This window comes from Cavia porcellus, unplaced genomic scaffold (genome assembly GCF_034190915.1).
Source record: "Cavia porcellus strain 051 isolate PalLab524CR breed Dunkin Hartley unplaced genomic scaffold, mCavPor4.1 scaffold_5, whole genome shotgun sequence".
NCBI lineage: Eukaryota > Metazoa > Chordata > Mammalia > Rodentia > Caviidae > Cavia > Cavia porcellus.
In genome coordinates this window covers 12,815,575-12,837,232 of record NW_026947488.1, presented here as the reverse complement: position 1 = coordinate 12,837,232, position 21,658 = coordinate 12,815,575, and the positions used below count along the sequence as shown (strand labels likewise).

Sequence of the window (21,658 nt, the reverse complement as noted above, 5' to 3'; positions counted from 1 at the left end):
GGCCGATGGCAAACCCTGGGCTGATCTCAGAGGACCCTAAGGTACCAAACTCCACTCTCCAGCAGCATGGCTGGAATGGGGGGGCCCTTCCTGCAGACAGCACAGGGGGCTTGGGGCTGCCACCTCCTGCGAGAGTTCTTTCCACTGCAAGGCGCAAGCAGCGTTTACCTCAGGACACCCAGGTCACCGGGCTCTGGAAGCTGAACCTCCCAAAGGAAGGAAAGGCCCCCACAAAGCCAAACGGATAGAAAGAGATGACTACCAAGGTTTGGTTCTTGAATACGTATCTTTTACTGAAAAAATCATTCATAAATTAACATACAAAAATGTACAAACACATGAGTAAATAATGTAATGATAAAGGACTATTTTTTGTGAAAAGTGTTTTTAAAACATCTTTAGATTTCAGTGCAAAAATGTACCCCTGGCACCTCTTAAAACATAAGAGCAAGCTCAAAACAAGTAGTGATGGAAATAAGCCAGCTACGTCCAATGCCATTGTAACGGTGGTGGTGGACACGATCCCTGCATGTGGCTGTTATTCAGCTACTAATGTCTGGTGGAGGAGCTCTGACAAAAGAGTCCTGTTACGTCACCAAGAGTGTTTCTGCAAGATCACCTCCCCTAAAAACCAGCATGAAAGGGGGAACCTTTCTTGCACATAGTGATAAAAAACTAGGTTGGTTTAAGGGGTTACCTGTCAGTAGCCTTGAAGAATTTCAGCTGCCAAAATACGTCCAAGGTCACACTTGGTTCTTATTTTTTTTCTAAACATGAAAATTTCATCCCATGAATAGCACATCTGCATGGCTATGCCTGAACTATTACATTTTCCATACAATATTCAAATTGGTGGGTACACGATTAACAGGGCACATTAGGAGACTCCATACTAATAAAACAAACTTAGGCATGATTGCAAGAGGGCGTAAGTGACTCTACTTTAAGCAGTGAAAACAAACCTTTCCTTTTACCCTCAAATCAGCATTTCCGTGATTAAATCATGCATCAGCCTTCAGCTGGCAGCAGCGCCTGGCAACACTGACACTAACGCCGAGCTTCCAACGCGATCACCAGCTCGTGGCGCTGCTGCACGCCCTGGGTCAGACGTCCCTGATCCAGAGCGAGCCTGTCCTGGCAAATCCTTCCAAAGGACACCACAGCTCTGTCACAACGAAAGCAGCTCACAGCCTTCAGTGACGAGAGAGAAGGGTGTGGCAGAAGCGCCCAGGCTGGCCCAGTGAGGGTGAAGGAGTCTTTATTGCTATATGCACCATAAGACAAAAGAAACTAGAGAAACTTCTCCGGGTGATGTTCTCTCGTGAAGGTGTTTGAAAGCATGAAATGCTCACAACTCTTTTAAAATGTATGATACAACTTACCAGCACGGTCAAGGGCAGGATCTGCTCTCTCATATGAGCCGATAAGAGCACAGCAATGCGATTTATTTCCTAAATACCACTCTGTTCTTCAAAAGAACAAGCACACGAACAAAAAACAAGGCCTGGCCAATCACTCCCACAGCGTGTGGGGATCATATGTCCATGGAACCAACACATGCAACAGGAAAAACTCAATGCACACAGATACACACGCCCCTACACACACCCATGTAAACCATGGAAATCAAGAAGTTGAAGGCAAACAAGGCAATTAAAAAAAATATGAAGCACTCTTCAGAAAGCACTCCTAATCACAATATATAAATATGTTTTATGGAAAAGGAGAAGAGGAAAAACCTGGCATTTTCTAGAATCCTGCAGAAGTGGCCAGAAATACAAACTGAGGGCATTGGCTCAGGGAAAAACAAAGAGGCACAAATTCAAATGCAATTTAGAATCTGACTTCAGAAACGTGGGGCTCTGCTAGTCTAAACATCAAAGCTCTGATGTGGTCTCACTGGAGCCGAGCTGACCCACAGCACACAAGCGTCGCCTGCACCCTGGGCTGAACCCCTCCCACAGCAACTGCTCCTCGCTTCCACGGAGCACACGACAAAGTAGCTGTGCACGAATGATCTTTCCAGAAACCAAAAGGGAAGCAGGAATCCCTGAAGCCAGCTGGTCATTTAGGCACAGCTCTCAGACACTGGGCCAAGTCCCACAGGAGACGGGACAAAAGCTCAAGTCCAGAGAGCTGCTCCCACACAGGGAGCACCGGGGTCAGCTGTGGGCAGGGACCGCAGTGTGCCCCACATCGGGGCCTCCCGTCTGGCACTGGCCGCAGGGGGGCGGGGGCATACAGCAGAAGGCAGGAGCGAGACTCCTGCAGGAGGGGAGCGGAGGGGAGGGTGGGAAGAAAGAGGTGGGCTTCCGGGGAGGAAGGGGGTCCACGCGGTCCAGGACAAGTTCTGTATCCACTCCCTTTCAAAGAGACAGTGATTTGGGAGATGATATTCTTCAATTGCATTTTAACTGAGTTCCTGCATTTGCCAACCAAGTAAGTGATCTAATGTACAAATCTTCACTTTGAATTGGAGCCAGCTATAAAATTAAATTTAAAAAAGGCATTTTACATGGCTTATTTACAATTATACTTCTTCAAGAAGTGACTGTTACATATTTATGTCTATTTATCGTCCCCAAATCCCCCCCTTCCACCCTCAATCCCCACCCAAAGCAGGTCATTTTTAAAAAAATGAAACCAAAGAGAACACCAGAGATGTGAAGAATGGCGTGGGGTCCTCTCGGCTCCCCGGCGCGCAGCTGCCAGCTGGAGCCGCTCCGGCCGGTCGCGGGTGCTGGGGAGTGTGGTGAGACGGGACGCTAGGTGGGGAGATGGGGACAGCAGCAGGACAGACGTCTGTCTTGTGGAAACGAAAAGCCAGTACTGACGAGGGTGTCCAGATGACCCCTCGGTCCCAGCGGGTCCTACAGTGAAGGCGTTTGTGCGTGTACGGTGTCACAGCTCTCCTGGAACCCTGCGGTCCTCCGCCAGCCTGTGTTCTGGTCTCTCCCGTGGAGACCCCACGCACGCTCAGTGCTCATTCACCTGAGCCAGCTCGGGGGTCAAGTTGACAGTGATGTTCTTATACAGGGCGTCGTACGTGACGTTCGCGAAGTAGTTGAGGTTGTTGAGGCCGTCCAGCCCCTGCCGCTCCTTGGACTTCCTCAGCAGGGCGTACCTGAAGGCCAAGCACAGGGCGCCCGGTGAGGACGGCTCCTGCCGGGGCAGGCAGCGTGGGGCACCGGCAGCCCCACAGGAGGCGCCTCGGCCCCCTCGGCCCCACGAGGGAGACCCAGGCCCGGTGGCCTGAAGTGACTGGGCCACGGTCGCCAAGCGGGCCGGAAGGGGTGTGACTACAGTGGGGCGGACCACAGAGCAGGGCGGGCTCGGGGCCTGTCCACTCCCACAGAGGTAGTGCTGGCGGTTAGAGTCGCTTGTCTAGAGAACAGTCTCCCCACGGTTTGCAACAGACCCCCAAAAGTCACCTGTGAACACAGACAGGCATTATTCTGTCCTATCTGAGATTTATCTGTAACAGAAGGAGGGGAACACAGCACCTGCAGCCCAGACGGAGCTCTGGACCCAGCTTTGCGTGCTTAGGAGTGGGTGGGGACAGGGGTGAAGGACTTCTCCGAGACCTCACTATCCAAATCCTCACCCAAGGCCTGACGCCTTCCCTGTTGTCATGGCTCAAGCAGACACAGGCGGTATGGGTGAGCCCCTGCCAGGTCGGGACTCCGTTCATGGGGTGGGACCAATCATGTGAACACAGCCAGGACACCAGGACACAGAGTGAACGCACATACAGCGGACGCCCGTAAGAGGTCCACGAACTGCACCCACCTTCCAAGAAACTGGACTTCTCCTCTGTGGTGATGAGGAATGGACTTGTATTTCCCTGTGTCACCATCGGGCCGGCTCACAGAATAGCCTGCATTCTGTACTCTGTCCAAGACCAAAGAATGGGCCTTTAGATAAAAGTGTCCCCCCAGGGTAACCAAAGCCTGAGAGACTGCCACCCTGGGGCCTTCCCTGCCAGTGTGGGGGCAGACGCTTCCTCACCCACCTCCACCCAGGGACTCTCGGCGCCCCACAACTGTGTCACTGTGGCCCCTCTCCCACAGAGCAGCCGGACGCAGAAAGTGGGCGTAGCTGATCCCAAACTTCCAGCTCCCTGCACTTGCTGTGGCCACTTTGCAAAACTTAAATCAGATATTAATTAAGAAAATACAAGAAAATGGAGTTGACTGCTTTGAAAACACCTGATAGAAGGGGTGAAAAGACTGAAGGGAAAAAAAACCAAAAGTACTTGGAAAGATTTGAATTCAGATATTTAAAAGTTGGCCTCACTCTACTTGAAAGAGCCCAAACTGAGAATTATGTTGGGAAACATTTGGAATTACAGAAGTGAGCAAAAGAACGAACAAAAGTCCAGCCAGCAGAGCTGGGATGAAGGGAAGGGCACAGCCTAGACCAAACAGCTGGCAGGCAGAGGTAAACATGCGAACCTCAGGTGGAGATGAGCCGTCCACCTCCTTACGGCTCCTGCAGGCAGCCAGCTGCTTCACCGCCCCGTGGCCCCCGGGCACATGTGTGGGCCCTGCGATGGGTGAGCACATGCACACGTGCACATCTCGACTGGCACCTGGTGGGCACAGGCCAGGGAAGCTGCTAGGTCAGTCTCACAGCAGCAGAGGACACCTCGAAGGGAAGGCCCTGGTGCAGAACACGGAGTATCCCAAGGAACCACCAGGGGACAGCAGAACTTCCGCGTCTAGATATTCAAGTTGTTTATCCTTCCAAAACTTTGCGAGTTTAGAAAAGAAAGCAGAGCTGGGGATTTAGCTCAGCAGCATAAGCACCTGCCTTGCAAGCATGTGCTCATGAGTTCGATCCCAGGTACCGATTACAAAAACAAACAAACAAACAAACCACCACCAAAAATAAAGAAAAGAATGCAGTGTACTTGACATGGCCCTGTGGCAGGGAGCACAGGAGTGTTCCAAGGCACACACAGGGCTCTGGTCAGCTAGCAAAACACTTCCTCCTGGCTTCCGCAGCACCTGCCCTTCCGCACTGTAATGAAGCGATTCGGCAAGGGCAACTGTGCATTTTCTTGACTTGAGGCCTCTGCCCATCTGCCCACAGGGACGAACCACTTCTTGGGATGTGGCTCTGACCTTCAAGTACACCTCTTAACTCATGGGCGGTCACTACTGGGCAGCAGAATTCAGAGGTGAATTCCATCCGGAATGCTGTTAGTAAAGGGAAGACTTCCCATCCCATCGTGCAACTGATCTGGCTCTAAGAGCCAGCTGACACAGGAGGGCAGACAGGCGACTGAGGGGCAATGACGGGAGAGTTCCTTACAATATCTTCCTTCTGGCTCCTAACCACCCAAACGTGCTCTCGCTCAAGCACAGCAGATACAGGTGCCTGCGGTGTGCGTGGGACTGTGCAGGGTGCTGGAGAAAACCAGCGCAGCCCCTGCACACGGGCCTCTGCTGCCTGGGAGCTGCCAGGAGTGCAGAGAGCCGAGGCGCGGCCTCGGAGACGCCACCGGCCCTGAGGACCGGTCACCCAGGTGTGTGCATGGAAAACAATGCTATGTCATCCACAGGCTGGGAAAAGGCACAAGGCCGTTTCTGTGCCGCATCGGTTTGGTGTGATGGGCACACTGGGCACAGCTCGGCTGGGCAGCGCTCACCTGCATGGTAGGACCCCAGGCTAACCCCCAGGGCTAAGGGCTTTGCTTTTTCCGCTTTCAAAAGGTGATGTTGACCCCTAGCACACACAAGCGTGCACACACACGCACGCACACACACACACACACACGCACGCACGCACACACCAGAAAAAGGGAGAAAAGTGGGCAGGCACAGTAAGGTACCATTGGTCAGAATGTGGGGGTCAGGGGTGGGAGCAGGAGAATTTGGTTAAAAAAACAAAAAGAAATTAGAAAATGTGTGCACTTCTTGCCTATGTAGTTCATAATTAGCAATTTAGAGAAATATCTGCTCATGTGAACAAAGGATACTAAAAAATACAAACATCTAATATCCACTGAAAGGAGAGGAGCAAAATGAATTACTGTGCACCTGAGTAAGGGATACCGTGTAACTGTTACTAAAAACACAGGTAGTGATGTGGGAAGAGACTTCTTGGCTGTCTGGATGTGAATAAAAAGAAAGCTTGTTAAAAGGTTACTCTCAGGGAGTAACACTGGTGGCACTGACTGAGACTTCCATCTTTTTGGCTTATACATCTTTATATCTTCTGATGATGACGATGATTATCTTTGTGACGGGGTCTCGCTGTATTGTTTAGGCTAGTTTTGAATTCATTATGTAGCCCAGGTTGGTCTTGACCCTCTGGTGATCCTCCTGCCTCAGCCTCCTGACTGGTAGGATTACAGGGATGTGCTACCACATACAACTTCTGAAAGTTTACCAGCAATTTACCTCCTAACTACAAAAATGTACTTTCTTTTCAAAAGCCAAGACAGAAAGCAAACATAGTATGGTAGAAATTAAATTCTTTTACATTTGGTTTTTATAGATTACCTGTTTCTTATTACTCTGTAAAACATGACACCACGCACACCCAGGACTGTTCACATGGACTGTGTAACACAAGCCTCATGCATGGCCACATCTGTGTGCACTGTCACTGACACTGCAGCACGCAGTCTGGAGAGGGTTCAGTGACACACGACGTCGGTGAAGTGTAATGTTAGGTATCGTCTATGGCAGGAGGGGGTACTCTGTTCTAATACAGCTTAAGAGCCTTCAAAATGATTCTTTTTGGACCATGTTTCATTCCTAGGAATTTTTCCTACACATGAGTAAGAAACAGGCTGAAGAACATCCACTACAATCTATTCTAGAGGGGAAACCAGAAGACTAAGCACTCAGGAGGGAATGGTTACGGCACAGCCAGGGCACAGAACTAAACGGAGTCAGCGCACGGCCTCATGCGCCGCGCACAGACACAGCACCCACCAGGGCCAGTGAGGAGGCCGCACGGCCGTCATCCCTCTTGGGTTTTGCAACCCTGAGATTTAGAATTCTGCTATTTTATAGTTAAAAAACTGACATTAGATTATTGTTCATGTACCACGTTTTAAAGACAAACTCCCTGAAATGGTGATTAATGTCACTTCTCAGTGTTCACACTGCAGGCAACAAGCCCCTGTGTGCTTTACAACGTGCACATTCCTGGTAAGAAAAACTGTTGTCATTTAGCCTTTTATTTTTCCATATCCACTGAGAACAAAAAGAAAACACGATGCTGTGGTTGGCTATAGAGGGCTTTTGTTTTGTGTTTTGAGCATGGTAACTGGTGTTTTCATTCTTTAGTGTTATAATGATATAATTTTTACATACACATAAATCACCTCTGGCTCCAAATATTCTTTACTCTATTGTGAAGGAAAATTACTTGTCTTCTTCTAACATCCACACCAAGAACGGCGTGGACCGGTTTTAGTGCTTGGTAGCCACACCACGACACATGCCTACTGAAAGGGGACAGGAGCTACCACACACAGCACACACCGCATTTCAAACATTTAGTAAAAGAGAAATGGACATGAATTATCGCAACATTTTATACTGATCATACACAGAAACATCATCTTGGGGCTGGGGATACAGCGCAGTGGCACAGCACCTGCCTGGCAAGCACAAGGTCCTGAGCTGGACTCTATAATGTATATATAGGAAACACTGTATTATATGTATTACTACCGTAATACCAAAACTGATTTCAGCTCTCCCCTTTTAAAACCTTTTAAAATGTGGTTACTGAGACAGCTGTGGGTAGTACTCATGGCAATCCCAGATATTCTGGAGGCTGAGGTAGAGCTGCAACTTCCAAGCAGCCCAGGCAACCTAGCAAGACCTTGTGTCAAAATAAAGAGGGCGGGGGTACCTTACCTAAGGGGCAGAGTGCCTGCCGAGCATGGCTAAGGCCCAGGGTTCAATCCAGCACCCCCACACCCACACACAGAAGGGAAATGCACGTCTAACATGGCTGACTCAGCGGGCTTCTTCACACCCCTCCTGGACAGCCCACAAGGAGCCGGAGGCAGCATTTCTGGGACCTGCTGTGGGCAGTACCTGTTCCAGAGGTCATCATCTTCTCCGCCCCAGCCCCAGAAGGCGTTAGGAAAGCCATTGATTTTCCGAAACTGTTCCACCGTTAAGCCACTCACTCCCCCGAAGAACTCAGCATACGGAAGCCTGAAAGAGAGACAGCATTGGTCCCGGGTGGCACAAGGTTGAGTCCTTCTACAACAGGTGGCTCCTAGCGCCCCACAACCATACTCCCCATGCCACTGCCCTGAATTCCCCGACTGGCCCCTTGTGCGGACCTGTACCCACCAAAGGAGCTAAGGGAATTTCTCGTACCTGATTCATTAACAACAGTTATACAGAGACACACCTGATATACCATTCAATTCACTCATTCAAAAAGCATGTAACAGTGGTTTTTAGCATTCCAAGCTGCACAACCATGAACACAATCATTAATCATTATTTATTTCATATCCCCAAAAAGCCCGCACCCATTCACAGTCACTACGGCAAACCCCCCAGCCCCGGGCGGCCACTGATCTGCTTGCCCTCTCACAGGTCTGCCTGTACTAGACATTTTACACACAGTAAGTGCGGTCACATTATATGACCTCTGTGTCCAGCTTCCTAACTCAGCCCCAGGTTTTCAAGGCTCCTTCGCTAATGTTGTGGCATCTGTAGCACTGCACTCCCTTTCACTGCCAAACGTATTCCCTTGTACAGAGATCCCTCCCTCTGGCTACTCACTCATCAGCTGATGGACACGTGGGCTGCAGCTAATCTGCATTTCATCTCTGCATCTCTTATCTTTTTAGATTTAACCTCTTATGAGAAAACAATACTCACAGATACATATACTTATCCAATTTAGTTGCAAAGTGCCTGGGCATCTGTCCACACCCATAATAGTTGCGATCACTTTCTGGTATATGATCCACATCGTGAAAAATCAGACAGTCCCAATCCAAGTCCTTCATTGCTTCTCGAAAACCAACGTTGAAAAGCATGGCTCGATTAAAGGGTTGAGTGCCAACCTAAAGAAGCAAAACTCTTTTTAAAAGAATTCTTAAACCACGCGTGATGAGGTATGCATGTACTCAACACTTGAGAAGCTGAGGCAGGAGGATTGCCTGGGCTACATATAAGTTCCAGGTCAACCTGAACCACATAGTGAGACCATCTCAAAAAACCATAGCTAGACAGAAAGACAGACAGACTCTGTGACTCAGAAATCAATGATCACCATTCTTGATTTCTTTACATCAAAGTGGTGAAAAACCCCAGCTGTTCTCTCCCAAGGCTGCTGAGGGTGGAAATTCTACCACATAACAGGAAGCACAGGGAAATGAGGGTGAGAGGAAAGAACCACCACTTATCTGTTTCTTAACACCACATTACCGAAACTTGCCAGTCACGGTCTTGGGCGTATCAGACAATCTGGAAATATTATTTCATAAACCCAATCTAGTAGGAAGAGGATTTTGCTATTTGCTCCAGCTGGTTTCATCTGAAGACCACGAGTCACTAGGACAGCAGGGCCTCCTGCCTCCTGCCAGAGACTCTGGCAGTTCCCGAAAGAGACCAGCTCACATCAATTACGGCCTATGTGACCTAAATGCTAACACTTACTCACCCTTGCCAGCAGCAAAACACCCAGCATGGGACAGGGACAGGAATATGACTTAGAAATGTTTTATATTTAATTAATAGGAGACTTTGTAGGGGAAGGAGACTGGGAATCGAACTCAGGACCTCACACTTGCCAGTCAGGCACTGTGCTGCTGAGCTATATCCCTGGCCCAATAGGAGACTTTTTATAACACAACTTTAAGAAGCTACAGGTAAAGCAGAAACAGAAACAAAAAATTAGAGAGGTTTGGACTATTTCACCCCATTCCTAGAAGCATTCCCTGTTCAGGACAGTGGTGCTGGGCTCTTTCTTCATTCTCGTATGAGGGAACCAATTACACCATGGCCACTTGCAGTGAGTCCTAGATGTGGCTTGCATGGTAGACAGGGTTTGCAATGGTCCTTGGAATGGAGAGCCATGTGCAAACCTTTCATTTCTCAGCAGAATCTCAAGCTCAAGGATCACAGATTTAAAAGATGCCGGCTTGGTAACATGAATGTGTGAACTAGACCTGGGCCTCACAGCGGGACAGGGATATTTAGACTGAACCCGCCTCACGGAACTTCAATCTCCAAATTTTCAGGATTAAAATAAAGCTAAAGCAAGCCTTGAGGCTCAGAGAAGTCAATGTGGGTAACTAACAAGCATAGTCCCCCAGCTCCCAGGCCTCATCTGGGGCTGGGTCAGGATGCACCTCCTTATCTATGGGGAGCCCAGAGACAACACCCAGAGTGAGCACAAGCAAAATCCCCCCACAGAAAGTCTTTGTTCTCAGCCAACCAAGTTCTACCCCACACTCAAATAATGGGGCAACATCTCACACCCACCGCAGAAAGCCATTTCTGTTCCTGTTCCCACCCCAGAGCCACTTGGCTCTAAGATTCCTGCCTTGCTGGCCCTTCGCATGGAAGGTGGATTAGTCTGCAACATTCTAAAGTGTTGCCTCAGAACAGAAAAAAGACAAAAAGAACCACTCACTTGCTCAACCACATAAAATGCAAACTGCAGGCGCTGGCGCTGGAGCATGGGGATCAGGTGTCTGAGCAGGACGGGGAGGTGCTCGTGACGGTTCCGGAAGGGGACAAGGATGGCCACCTAGAGTGGGTCACAGCCAAAGAAGCCACCCAGTTAGTCCTCCGAACTTCTGCTGCACCCCTGCAAAATGTCTGAGCGTGTGGTGGTGGTGGGGGTGGGGCTCAGGGGGGCTGGCTGGCTTGTCCTTAACGTCCTCTAACACAGACCTATGCTCGCAAATCCATGCAGGCATCAAGGGCGTCTTCCTCTACCTGCGCTGAGCCTCGCACGCTGCAAGCTTGAATGAAGCCATTTTAGACCACAACCCTCGGGACACATTCTGCACTGCAATCCTGTGCTCAAAGAGGTCTGCAGATGTGTGAACGCCAATTAGGGTGAAACAAGCTTCTAATCGCATGCACACTATACTCATGTACGTAACACTCCCGTGCTATCATCTATGTGCTATAAATCTACAGTATGGAGATGCACATGCTGCGAGGGGTTCATGTCAGACTGATTTTATGTCCCGGGGAGGGGCTGGAACTATTGCTCTGTTCCAGGCACTCCTGACCTCTCACATCTAACCGGGCCAACATAGAATCCGCATCCTGATAAACACTCACTGAAAGATGGACTTCAGCTGAGGAGCCCCCAGTGTCAAGCCAGGTAACTCTGCTGTTATTCCACTGGTCTCACAGTACCCAGTGAAGACCAGCATCGGGGATGACCTGTGTACCAGTGTCTCTACAGAGCTACCAACTCCCAGCTTTGCTAATACTCCTGTAAGGACGATAAGAAGTCTTGCATCACTGTCACACTGAAACAAGTTTCTCTGGCTCCAGATGAGACCCTGGGGAAACCTAATCCTCCAAAACACTTTATCAAATGAGTGGAGAGCAAAAACTACAGAGCACCTGGCTTATAAATCCCGGGTGGATTCAGGAGGACGGCCAAGCCCAGGCGGGTTCACCAGGCCTTCAGGTCTGACCCACAGCCTACCTTCCATCGAGGCAGGCAGTCAGAAGGCTGCCAGTGACCGCCAAGCTTGATGGTTGGGTCTCTGGAGAAGAGTTCGTGAATGTCGTCCATTGCGATTTCACTCATATTTATGTCTATTGGGCCCTCTGAAAAGGTGGGCAATTGAGAGGTCAGAAAAACAATACATTTCTCCTGTTGTGCTCATCCAGGAAGAGTTTCATCCTGGAAGCTCAAGCCTCCATGTCTTGAACAGGGCTGGGAGCCCTCCCTCTGCATTTCAGTACCCGCTACCATCTGGTAAAGAACAAGGAATTCAAACTTTAAAGTTGTTTCTACCAATGGGGTAGAAAGAAATTAAAACTATGGAGGAGAAAAGCAGCCAGCTCTGGCCAGGGCAGTTTGCTCCTGAAGCCAGGCCAGACATGCTGCAACTCTTAACTCTGACTGGTCAGGCGCCCTGATCCGTCACATCCAACACGAGTCTTTGACTTCAGCCAAGAGTGGAACCGTGACAATACATCTAGAAACATTCCCTCAGGGCCACCAACAGACTTTCCAATCCCAAATCTGAGCCTTCCCAAAGCAAGCTTCCATGTGAACACAGGACAGGCTGGCTGTGGCGGAAGAGCTCTGTGTCTGTGTGTGACACGCACACGCAAAGACGGCTGCCGGGCCAAGCGGCGCAGCCCTCCAGCCAGCTACAGCCGGGGACAGGAGCGCGGCTGCGCCCAGCACTTCTGTTTTCACTATTCTTTTTTTTCCTTTGTTTGAGAGTAGGAAGAATGTATTGAGAGGAAGGAAAGCTTCAGTCCAGGAGAGACAGAAGGGGGCCTGGAAAGTGCTTGTCTCTTAATGTTACAGGTTCTCGATAGGGGTAAAAGCTACTGGGTGACTGCCTTTTTTCTTTTCTATTGCACCTATTTTTCTTTTCTGCTGTATTGAACTCAGGACCTTGTGCTTGCCAGGCAGGCACTGCACCACTGAGCTACACCCCTGGACCCCATTTCCACTATTTGAACACTAAAGTCAATTCTGAGCCAGGTGTGCTGATGCACGCTAGAGGCTGAAGCAAGAGAAGCCCTGAGAATTAGAGGCCCCAGTGAGTTCAAGGCCAGCCTGAGCTACATACATACAGCAAGGTGCTTTCTCAAAAAAGAAATGAAAACCAAACCAAACAAAAAATGCTGAAAATTTAGGATTTTCCTTTTTCATAAAAAAAAAAGCAGTAAATTAGGAAGCCCAAAAATATAGAAAATGTATGAACATTTACTGTCATTGTTTTCAGTTTCACACAGGGCTCCCAAAGAAGGAAGATCCAAAGTTTAGTTTTTTTTTTTTCCATACAGGTGTACTCCCCAATTCAATCTGCGCTGCCATAAAGACAGACAGAAAGCGCAGGGATTTTTCCTTTAGCATCCTAGTGCAAACCATAAGAACAACAAATTGTTCAAGGTCTATCAGTGGATGCAGAAAAGTTTAGTTTTTTGAGACAGGATCTCACTTTGTAGTGCAAGACAGCCTTGAACTTGTGGCAATCCTCCTGCCTCAATCTCCTAACTGCTGAGATTACAGGCGTGTGCCACCACCCAGCCTAGCTCCCGAAAAGGTTGGATTTTTTTTTTCTCTCTTTTTTTTTTTTTTGTGGGGGGGGGTCTGTTTTGTTTTGAAATATGGTCTCATTCTATAGTCCCGGCTGGTCTTGAACTCCCAATGTGGCCCAGGCTGTTCTTGAATTCCTAGCGATTCTCCTGCCTCGGCCTCTCAAGTGCTGGGATCACAGGTATGTGCCATCACGCCTGGCCCCCAAAAGTTTTAAACCAGCATCTTGTTAAAAAAATAATTTCCATCAGAGCAAATCAGTCAATGAGAGATCTGTACCAAAAGGCACAGCTGACTGCCTGACATCCTCAGGTTACAACTGAGGTCAAGAGGAAAGAAGATAATAGAGCCCAGAAGGCAGCAGGCTGGTGGAGGAGCCAGGACACAAGAGACTCTGGCAGCCTCGGCGTGCAGAGAGAAGAGCTGATTGTTTCTGTCCTCCCGGGAGGGCAGACAGATGCCCGCAGAAGACGCTCTCCGCTCTGCCATCAGCGAACACACAAGCCCACGTCCAGGCCAGCAGAGTGAGCGGGATGCTACTCACTCATGGAAGGGAGCCTCTCCGGGCAGGGGTGGTTCGAGAAGTAGGTGAAGTCTTCGGGAAGGAACGTTGTGGTCTGGAGGAAGGACTCGCTGTGGTTCAGGTCCAGAGGGTAATCTGGGGGCAGGGCAGAGGCAGCTCAGTCTGTGCAATCACCTCCACTCCCACGCCCGGCACGGGGAGCTTTTCTCACGGCTGTCTTGGTGGGGAGCAGGCGCTGGAGGCCTCTGTGCCAACCCTGAAAACCTGACCTCATCAGGAATCACATTCACTGCTGGAGGACACTGCTGCACCAGGGTCCGCTCCCTTTCTTACCAGCATCACAGCCACTTACGCTCTCACTTTGTACTCGAGTAGAATGAAGGTGATTCTAAACAACAGCACTCCCCTCCCCCACTTCTTTTAGGAGAAGGCAACACTTCTCACCTCTTCTGGCCAACTGCTAGCCCGGACACTGGGTGCCCGCCTCCTGTGGGCACCTCCACGAGCCTGGGAAGCTTGGCTCCTAGTTCTATTCTGTCACTTTCCCTCTATGGGAGGTGAAGGTGTGGCTCCCCTTCTCTCCCCCTAGTCTTCCAACAGTCACATTCAAATTTAGCCAGGCGAGATGATGCACACCTGTAATCCCAGCACTCAGGAGGCTGAGGCAGGATTGCTCTGAGTTCGAGGCCAGCCTGGGGCTAGCCTAAACTGCACAGCAAGACCCTGTTTCAAAAAGACCAAAGAAATAAAGAAAGAAATCCAGTGTTTATAGAATTATAACACTATAAAATACTCATCATAACAGAAACGTGGAGAGGAAAGTTATCAATAATGTTTTCCTGGAGCAACTAGCTTGTCTTTCTGCTTAACGTAAAGCGATCACTACAACCCAGTGCCACGTCCTTCCCCACTGCTCCTCTGAAGACACCCCGTCACACCTGTGTTCCCTCACCTCCATCCTCTCCACCCCGCTCACCAAATGCCTGCTGTGCAGATGCCAGCTACGGTCCTACAAATTGTTTCTGCCTCTCTAGAACAAGACTGAGTCCTCATTTGAGACTGGCCTTTGACTCACTATGTCACCAGGCTGGTGTGGAACTTGCAGCAGTCCTCCTGCCTCAGCCTCCCGAGAGCTGGGATTACAGGCGTGCACCACACCTGGCTAAACCTCCTTTTTCCTAGATTCAATTTCTGTTTCTCTCACTTGGTGGAGCACATGCTCTGAACAGCTTCCTGAGATGTGCCTTTGCAACCTCAGGTGCCAGCAGCTGTTTTTCCTCACTTGGTTTGCAGCATGGTGGAGTTTACAGAATTCCAGGCAGGAAGTACTTTCCCTATGCACTGTGCTGAGATGACTAAGCCTGAATTCATCCCAGCCTGATCTTGGCAGGTGGCCAGTGATTTCTTTCTTTCTCTTTTGGTACTGGGAATCGAACTCACGGCCTTGTGCTTGCCAGGCAGGCGCTGTGCCAGTGAGCTGTATCCCTGGCCCAGTAAGTCCTTTTCAATGAGTGAAGAACTTTCTCTTTGTTTGGGAGATTTCATGCCCATGTGTCTGCTTCCACCCACTGTGCTGGAAAGCTTGGAAAGTCCTGTCCTCCGAATGTCTGGGGAGGGGGACATCGACTTCCCGGCAGGTCCTCTCTTCTGTGATCTGCCTTTTCCTGTTTGCTCCTGACTCTAGCATGGACCCATTTGCTAACACTTCACAGGACAGCCAACTGGAAAGGCCTGGACCAAGTGTCCATCACAGGGGGGTCTGGCCCGCCCACCACGAGAGGTGTTCCCTTCGGACCTTTCCTTTGGGTCTGACCAGATTCTCTGCAGGAATCCAGTCTAATCGCCCGCCAGGACAGCATGGCCCTGGCTATGGGGATCCTGGAACTAATCAGGAAGACAAGGGGTAGGGTATTAAGTAATCCCCATTTTTCTTTCTTTTTTTTTTTTTTTGTCTTTTTCCTTTTTATTGGTACCGGGGATCAAACTCACGACTGCCTGCTTGCAAGGCAGGCGCTTATGCCGCTGAGCTAAGTCCCCAGCCCCTGTGATCCCCATTTTTCAAACATCAAAGTCAGACATGCCAAGTGTCCCCAAGTTGAGGGACTTCTCTGTGCTGCCATCTCTGGAGGTTATCAGGTTCCCTCCTGGCCCTTTGCCAGGACGGGGAAAGGGCTCTGGGCATCTGGCTGCTTTTTAACCAGCTTTCAGCCTACCCTGACCGCAGCTGCCACTCTATCCCTACTTCTGAATGCACTAGACACTGGCAGCTCCGAGCTCTGAGGGGATGAGGGTAAGTTGGGCCAGGGTGGCTTCCCCAGTGCCGCGTTATCAGCCCATCTTGTTTGGTCTGTTAAGTTCTGTATTAGTGATTGGTTCATTTGCTAAAGTCTCCTTTCCTGGTCTCCTCATTCTTATGGGTTTAGGTCATTAAAATAAATAAAACACACACACACTATCACCCTTTCTTGCATTTTAGTGCGATGTAAAGAGTGTAAACAGATTTTTTTGCTCCGACAGCTGGAACAGAAGAAAAAGGTTCTCCAATGTCATCTTTCCAAACAAATAAACAGAAACCCCAAAGGTACACCTCAGGAGACCAGGCTGGTGCAGCAGAGTTAGACCTGGATTCCTCAGCAAGGTGAAAGCCAGCCTGGACTACGCTCCAGAACACCGTCAAAACAAAAACACAGGTCTGGGGTTGCGACCTTTCCTTCACACCATCACACTGTGCTGTTCCTTCACACCGTATTAAAGCTGCTCCCACACTTTCTCTCCTGCTTTCTCTCGTTTCTTCTGAGTCAGGCTCTCACTGGGCTGACCCTGCATTTGTTGGGATCCTGCTGCCTCGGCCTCCTGAGTGCTGGGATTACAGGCAAGTGCCACCATGCTCAGCTTCACCAGTCCTTTCTGATTCCTGCTGAATCTATGGAAATGAAAACCTCCTGTTCGCATTCACTTTGCACCTTAGAACTGTAGAATCTTCAACTCAATTCATTTCCTAAAAAGCACCGTGAGAAGGTTTCTAAGAATCAAATGGCTAATACACTGAATCCTTTTATATAGGCACATAGCTGCCTAACTCCACAAGCACTTGGGACAAAACTCAGTGAGACAATTTGAAGAGAATTTAAACTATCTCTTCGAAGAAGACAAGTAACAGAATACTCTCTGCCCTTTCCAGCTACAGCTTTTCCAAAGGCAGTGCGGGGGGGGGGGGGGGGGGGGTTGGGTTGATAGAGCCCAGTGGAGATTAAGCTATATGAAGACATACGCCAAGCCAGCATGACTCTCTAAGGGCTGGGGGAGAGCAAGCGATTTCCCATGTACTAGAAAATACCAGGCTGAGATGCCTAGGGAGCACTCCATTCCCAAAGGTATGATTCCAGGCAATGAGACACTCAAGCCTTACGGCCACCTAAATGGGGGTGGGTGGGGAGGAGGAAGAACAGAGACCAGACAGCACTAACCCCGATGACTACTGGGTCTGTCTGAGGACACAGAGGAGCCTGTTCCTATCTGCTCCCAACACTCACGTGGCAAACATGGGCTAATTTCCTCATTTCTAGTTTTACAATCTTTAAGTAATTATGTAAAATAAAACTCACTTTCTGAATGGCTGCAGATGGCTTTCTGGAAGTGAACCGCTCCTCTCGCAGTACGCACCAGCACGGGGACTGTGGGAGCCCTGGTTCTCCTCCTACGGCTGCCCAGGGGCAGGCAGCTGCCTGGAAACGGGCAGGCCCACAGGACACTGTCCTCTCAGGCCCCAGAGGAACATCTGGGTCTCCGGTACCTAACAAGTGAGGGGCTGCTGAGAGAAAAACAAGCCTGCCGAACCTCTAAGGCCATGGCTTTGCTCGCTAATGTAACTCTCATCTACTTCGAATTGGGACACACCCTTCCAGCAGGGGCGAAGGGCAAAGGTGAGAGCTGCTCCTGCGTCCGCAGGACGGGAAACAGCAGGCATGGCTCGTTCAGGGCGCACACGCCAGGCTCTCTGCCAGCAGCAGCTGTTTGTTCAGGTTCACCTTGCACCGGTGCTTCTGCAGCCTGGTGCATGGCACAACCATCCAGAAGCACTGGCACAATGGTAGTACCCAGGCTCTCCCTGGACCAGTTACATAAGATCCTGTGGAGTCAGGTGCAGACATGGGTGCTTTCTAAAGCTCTCTTCGGGATTCCAAAGGGCAGCCTGGCTGACAGTGCTGTCCAACATGGGCAGGGGTGGAAATCTGCTTTCTCCCTGAATTGCCAAACCCAGGGGCAGAGACACCACAGTGTGCAGCAGACCTAGGTAAACCACCACATGCCTCTCCATGTGAATAAAAACCAAGCATTGGCCTTTCTAAAAATACTTGGAAGATGTTATCAGAGTCAATATCTGTGAATTTTTAAAAATTAGCATTCTCAAGAGTTAGCACATTTAGCTGGGTGTGGTGGCCCACTTGGAGGCTTAGGCAGGAAGATCGCTGGGAACTGAAGGTCAGTCTAGGCTACAAAGTAAGTTCCAAGACAGCCTGAACTGCACAGCGATACCAAAACCTTGTCTCCAAAAGACACCCCCCAAAAAATCACTACATGTAGAAGTCACTTAGGGTGTATGGGTTAAGGGTATGGATGGATAATGGGAGCCCCACCTTGGGTGTGAGTGGCACCAATCATAAATGGCCTTGTAGCCTGGGTGGAATAGAAGGAGCAGAAAGGAAGCAGGACTTGTGCCAGCTGCTGCTTGGTGCTTGCTGCCTTCTGCCCACCCTGCCATGACCTGTTTCTGCCATGCCTCTACCATTCCGTCCCGCCTTGGAGCCAGCTGACTGTGGACTGAAACGTCTAGCAACCGTGTCAGAAGCAAAGCCTTCTTTAACAAAGTGTTAGGTACTTTCTCCTAGCAACCAGAAAGGAAGGTAATCACTAATTAGGGAAAAGTTTGGTCAGGGCTTGGAGTCATACAACTGCACAACTCCAACACTGCACCCCAACTGCTGGATTTATTTGTACTACAGGTGGAAAGTGGAGGGGCTGGGAGCATAGCTCAGTAACACAGTGCATGCTTACCATGCAGAGATAGAGGGAAGGGAGGAAGGAGGGAGGGGATGGAGCGGAGGGGGAAAGGGAGTGGAAGGAGGAAAGGAATAACTGAAATTCAGCCATGCTTGAATCCAGTGAAGCAAAGTGCTCAGGGCCTGGGTTGTGCATAGACCAAACACCACACAATGAATCGCAGCACCAAAACTATACCCAGATTTCACTTTAGAATGCAGGTATTCCTACCCCAGTTCTAAAGTAAATCACGGCTCAGGCAACTCTTCCCAGCAGTGACCACAATTTACCTAAAGAGCTGAGAAGAAGAAAGTACCAAAGCCCACCAGTTTGCTAACTGCAGTCCCGTGCTGCTGATACATAGGGCGGCAGAAGAGACCGAGGTGGGGTCAGTTCTAGGGTTAACTTCCCTCCATGAGCCAATGCTTCCCCTTGATTCTCCAGCACCACAGAGTGGATCTCATTTGGAAAGTTTGCCAAGAAATTTCATATTTTATAGTGAAGGTCAATTTTAAAGCTTAACAGAAGAGAGGACTGATACAAAGGAAAGACTACTCTAAATATGTACATGTTTTTAATAGGGGGCTTGGAAGTCACAGAAAAGTACATTATTCTTAGCTAAACAAGCTGTAAGTTGAATGCTAAATAAAATGAAATCCCAGAAACTAAATTTTTAAAACCACCCCTGAACCAGGCACAGGGGCATATGCGTGTCTGTAATTCCAGCACTCAGGGACAGTGAGGCCGGAAGACCATGTTTGAGCCCAGCCTGGGTAATTTAACGAGCCCCGGTCTCAAAGTGAAACATAGAAAAGGGCTGGGGTGTCTTTCAGTGTGCAGACCCTGGGTTCATCCCAGTACTGCAAACAGGCGCTGGCTCTACACAGGGAACGCCTCGTGACAGGGCAACACTTACACTCAGTTTCTAGAAGAAAAAAAAACGTTTTATCTCAAAGTTGAAGCACAGTCTATAATAAAGGCAGCTAGGCAAGGTTGGGCACAGCTCAGTGGCAGGGCACTGGCCTTGCACACACGCATTTAACCCTCAGTACTCAAAACCACCGTCGGCAACACGTTCTTGCACAATGCTGGGCAAGCCACCTACCACCCTGCCTCTGAGTTCTTTCGAAACTCTCTGTATCATTAACGCTCACACAAAACAGGTCACAGTTGAGGTGCGAAGTATTGAGGCAGAAATGTCTAGTTTGGGGTCCTCACTGCAGTGACTGGCCGAATGGTCTGAAAGACACTGACTGTTGTTTAGATCTGACGGATTCCCCAAAGGCCCGTGTGTTGAAGGTGTGGCACTCTTGGGAGGGGGGAGGAAACCTCAGGAGGGGAGGCTTGGTGGGAGGACTTCAGGTTATTACCAGACCTAAGTCCAAAGGCTCAGGTTTGTTTGCTCACTGCTGGTCAATTCTTGGAGGCCATGTATTTTGAAGAGAAGAAAAAAGGTTTTATCCAAAGCCAGTGCTGAGGAGACGGGCAGCCTCTTTGCTTCAAATGGCCGACTCCTCTGCGGGGGGTGCAGGTGTGCGGTCTTGCACAGCAGGAACAGCAAGGAGGGACACGCTGTGGGACCATGCACATCCCGAGATTCTAACCGGGATCCCTCTCTCCCGGGCAAAGGAAATGGTCTAGGGCCTCTTGGGCCAGCATGCCATATTCTGTCACTTCCTCTGGGCTGAGAAAAGGAGGGCTATTATTTATGCCCTCAGCAAGGAAAGTCTGGAGAAGCCCCTACCTCTAAGCTGCTAAGTTTTGCTGTGCAGGTTATAAGGACACTGGGGCATGCTCTCCAAGGGAACCTCTGTTCCAGAATCCTTTTAAAGATGCCCCTTTAAGATGCCCAGATTAAGTTATCACTTTTGCTTTATGCCCAAAAGGTGAGTGGTTTTGCTCCAAAGGATGTCTGCCTCTCAGTCACAGCACCAAAAGCAGCCCGTGCCTGGACTCTGCATGCAGAGAAACCTCAAAAACTTTGGGCCAAAACCACCTTTTCCTAAGCTGATTATTGCAGGCATCTGTGACACAAACTCGGCCATGTAGCTGAGAATAAACCACAGGATGAGTGACACATCTGCCTGGGAGGGAAGGCCAGGTGGTCTTCTCAACTTTCCTTCCAGAAGCTACTTTTGAATAACTGTAACTTGTGAAAAATGCTGCCAGATCACAGGATCACTAAGAAAGGGAGATTCGCTAAGTTTCGACAAAAGCTTTCATGAACAATGGGGTGAAGAAGGCCTCTTGGGGTGAACAATGTTAGGCAGTGGAGTTGGATCATCTCTTTCTTAGACAGCAAGGGCCAGATTACAGGGTAAGCAAAACATCATAGACAGTGACCACTTCCCGCCATCCACCAAGTGGATCTCCAAACACTAACTGAACAAACAGACCTCGGGGTTAGGCCATGCAGTAAATACAGGAGCCAACCAAGTTCTCCCCTCACCAACTATGTAAGTGCCATTTCTGAGGTTAAAAGCCAAAGTAGTAAAAAGCTGAATTACTCCCTCAAACAGCTTTTCGTGTCCTGGCCCACAGGGGCCACTAAGCATCTGCTTCCTCTGCCCACTGCGGCAAGATATCAGCGGTCACTACACGGAAAAGGGGCATCTTTAAAAGGATTCTGCAAAACACCCTTCACCTCCCTGAAAAGCCCAGATGTGACGATACTAGGGAGTCACCCTCGCCACCCTGTTAGCAGAAGTGGTGAAGGACTCCTGAGCGTGGACCTTTCTGCTCAGCGATAAGGTCACAAACAAACTCTCCTTCTCAGCAACCCACTTCTTTCTTTGAAAGTAATTATGCAGGCCAAATCTGCCTCCCACACAGCCCTCTTCACCTGAA

General features: G+C 49.6%; 1 protein-coding gene, 1 long non-coding RNA gene and 1 other non-coding gene across 5 annotated transcripts in view; all 3 read right to left on the bottom strand.

The window, feature by feature from the left end:
• Positions 1-267: 267 nt before the first annotated feature.
• The window catches only part of B4galt5 (beta-1,4-galactosyltransferase 5), a 75,319-nt gene continuing 53,928 nt past the window's right edge, over positions 268-21,658 (bottom strand). For all 3 annotated transcript variants that reach the window (XM_063248191.1, XM_063248192.1, XM_063248190.1), the window contains exons 3-9: positions 13,793-13,906; positions 11,671-11,795; positions 10,633-10,749; positions 8,871-9,058; positions 8,067-8,189; positions 3,790-3,891; positions 268-3,124 (exon numbers count right to left, since the gene is read on the bottom strand). In XM_063248191.1, coding sequence (XP_063104261.1) covers positions 2,977-3,124; positions 3,790-3,891; positions 8,067-8,189; positions 8,871-9,058; positions 10,633-10,749; positions 11,671-11,795; positions 13,793-13,906 — 917 coding nt within the window. In that variant the 3' untranslated portion in view covers positions 268-2,976. The remainder of the gene's footprint in view (positions 3,125-3,789; positions 3,892-8,066; positions 8,190-8,870; positions 9,059-10,632; positions 10,750-11,670; positions 11,796-13,792; positions 13,907-21,658) is intronic.
• Positions 12,994-13,119, bottom strand: LOC111756206 (small nucleolar RNA SNORA31). Its single transcript, XR_002790682.2, has one exon. It is a non-coding gene; the product is annotated as a small nucleolar RNA SNORA31 (small nucleolar RNA).
• On the bottom strand, positions 15,058-21,653 carry LOC134475980 (uncharacterized). Its single transcript, XR_010047345.1, has 2 exons — positions 17,377-21,653; positions 15,058-16,769 (listed from the first exon to the last, which is right to left on the bottom strand). It is a non-coding gene; the product is annotated as an uncharacterized LOC134475980 (long non-coding RNA).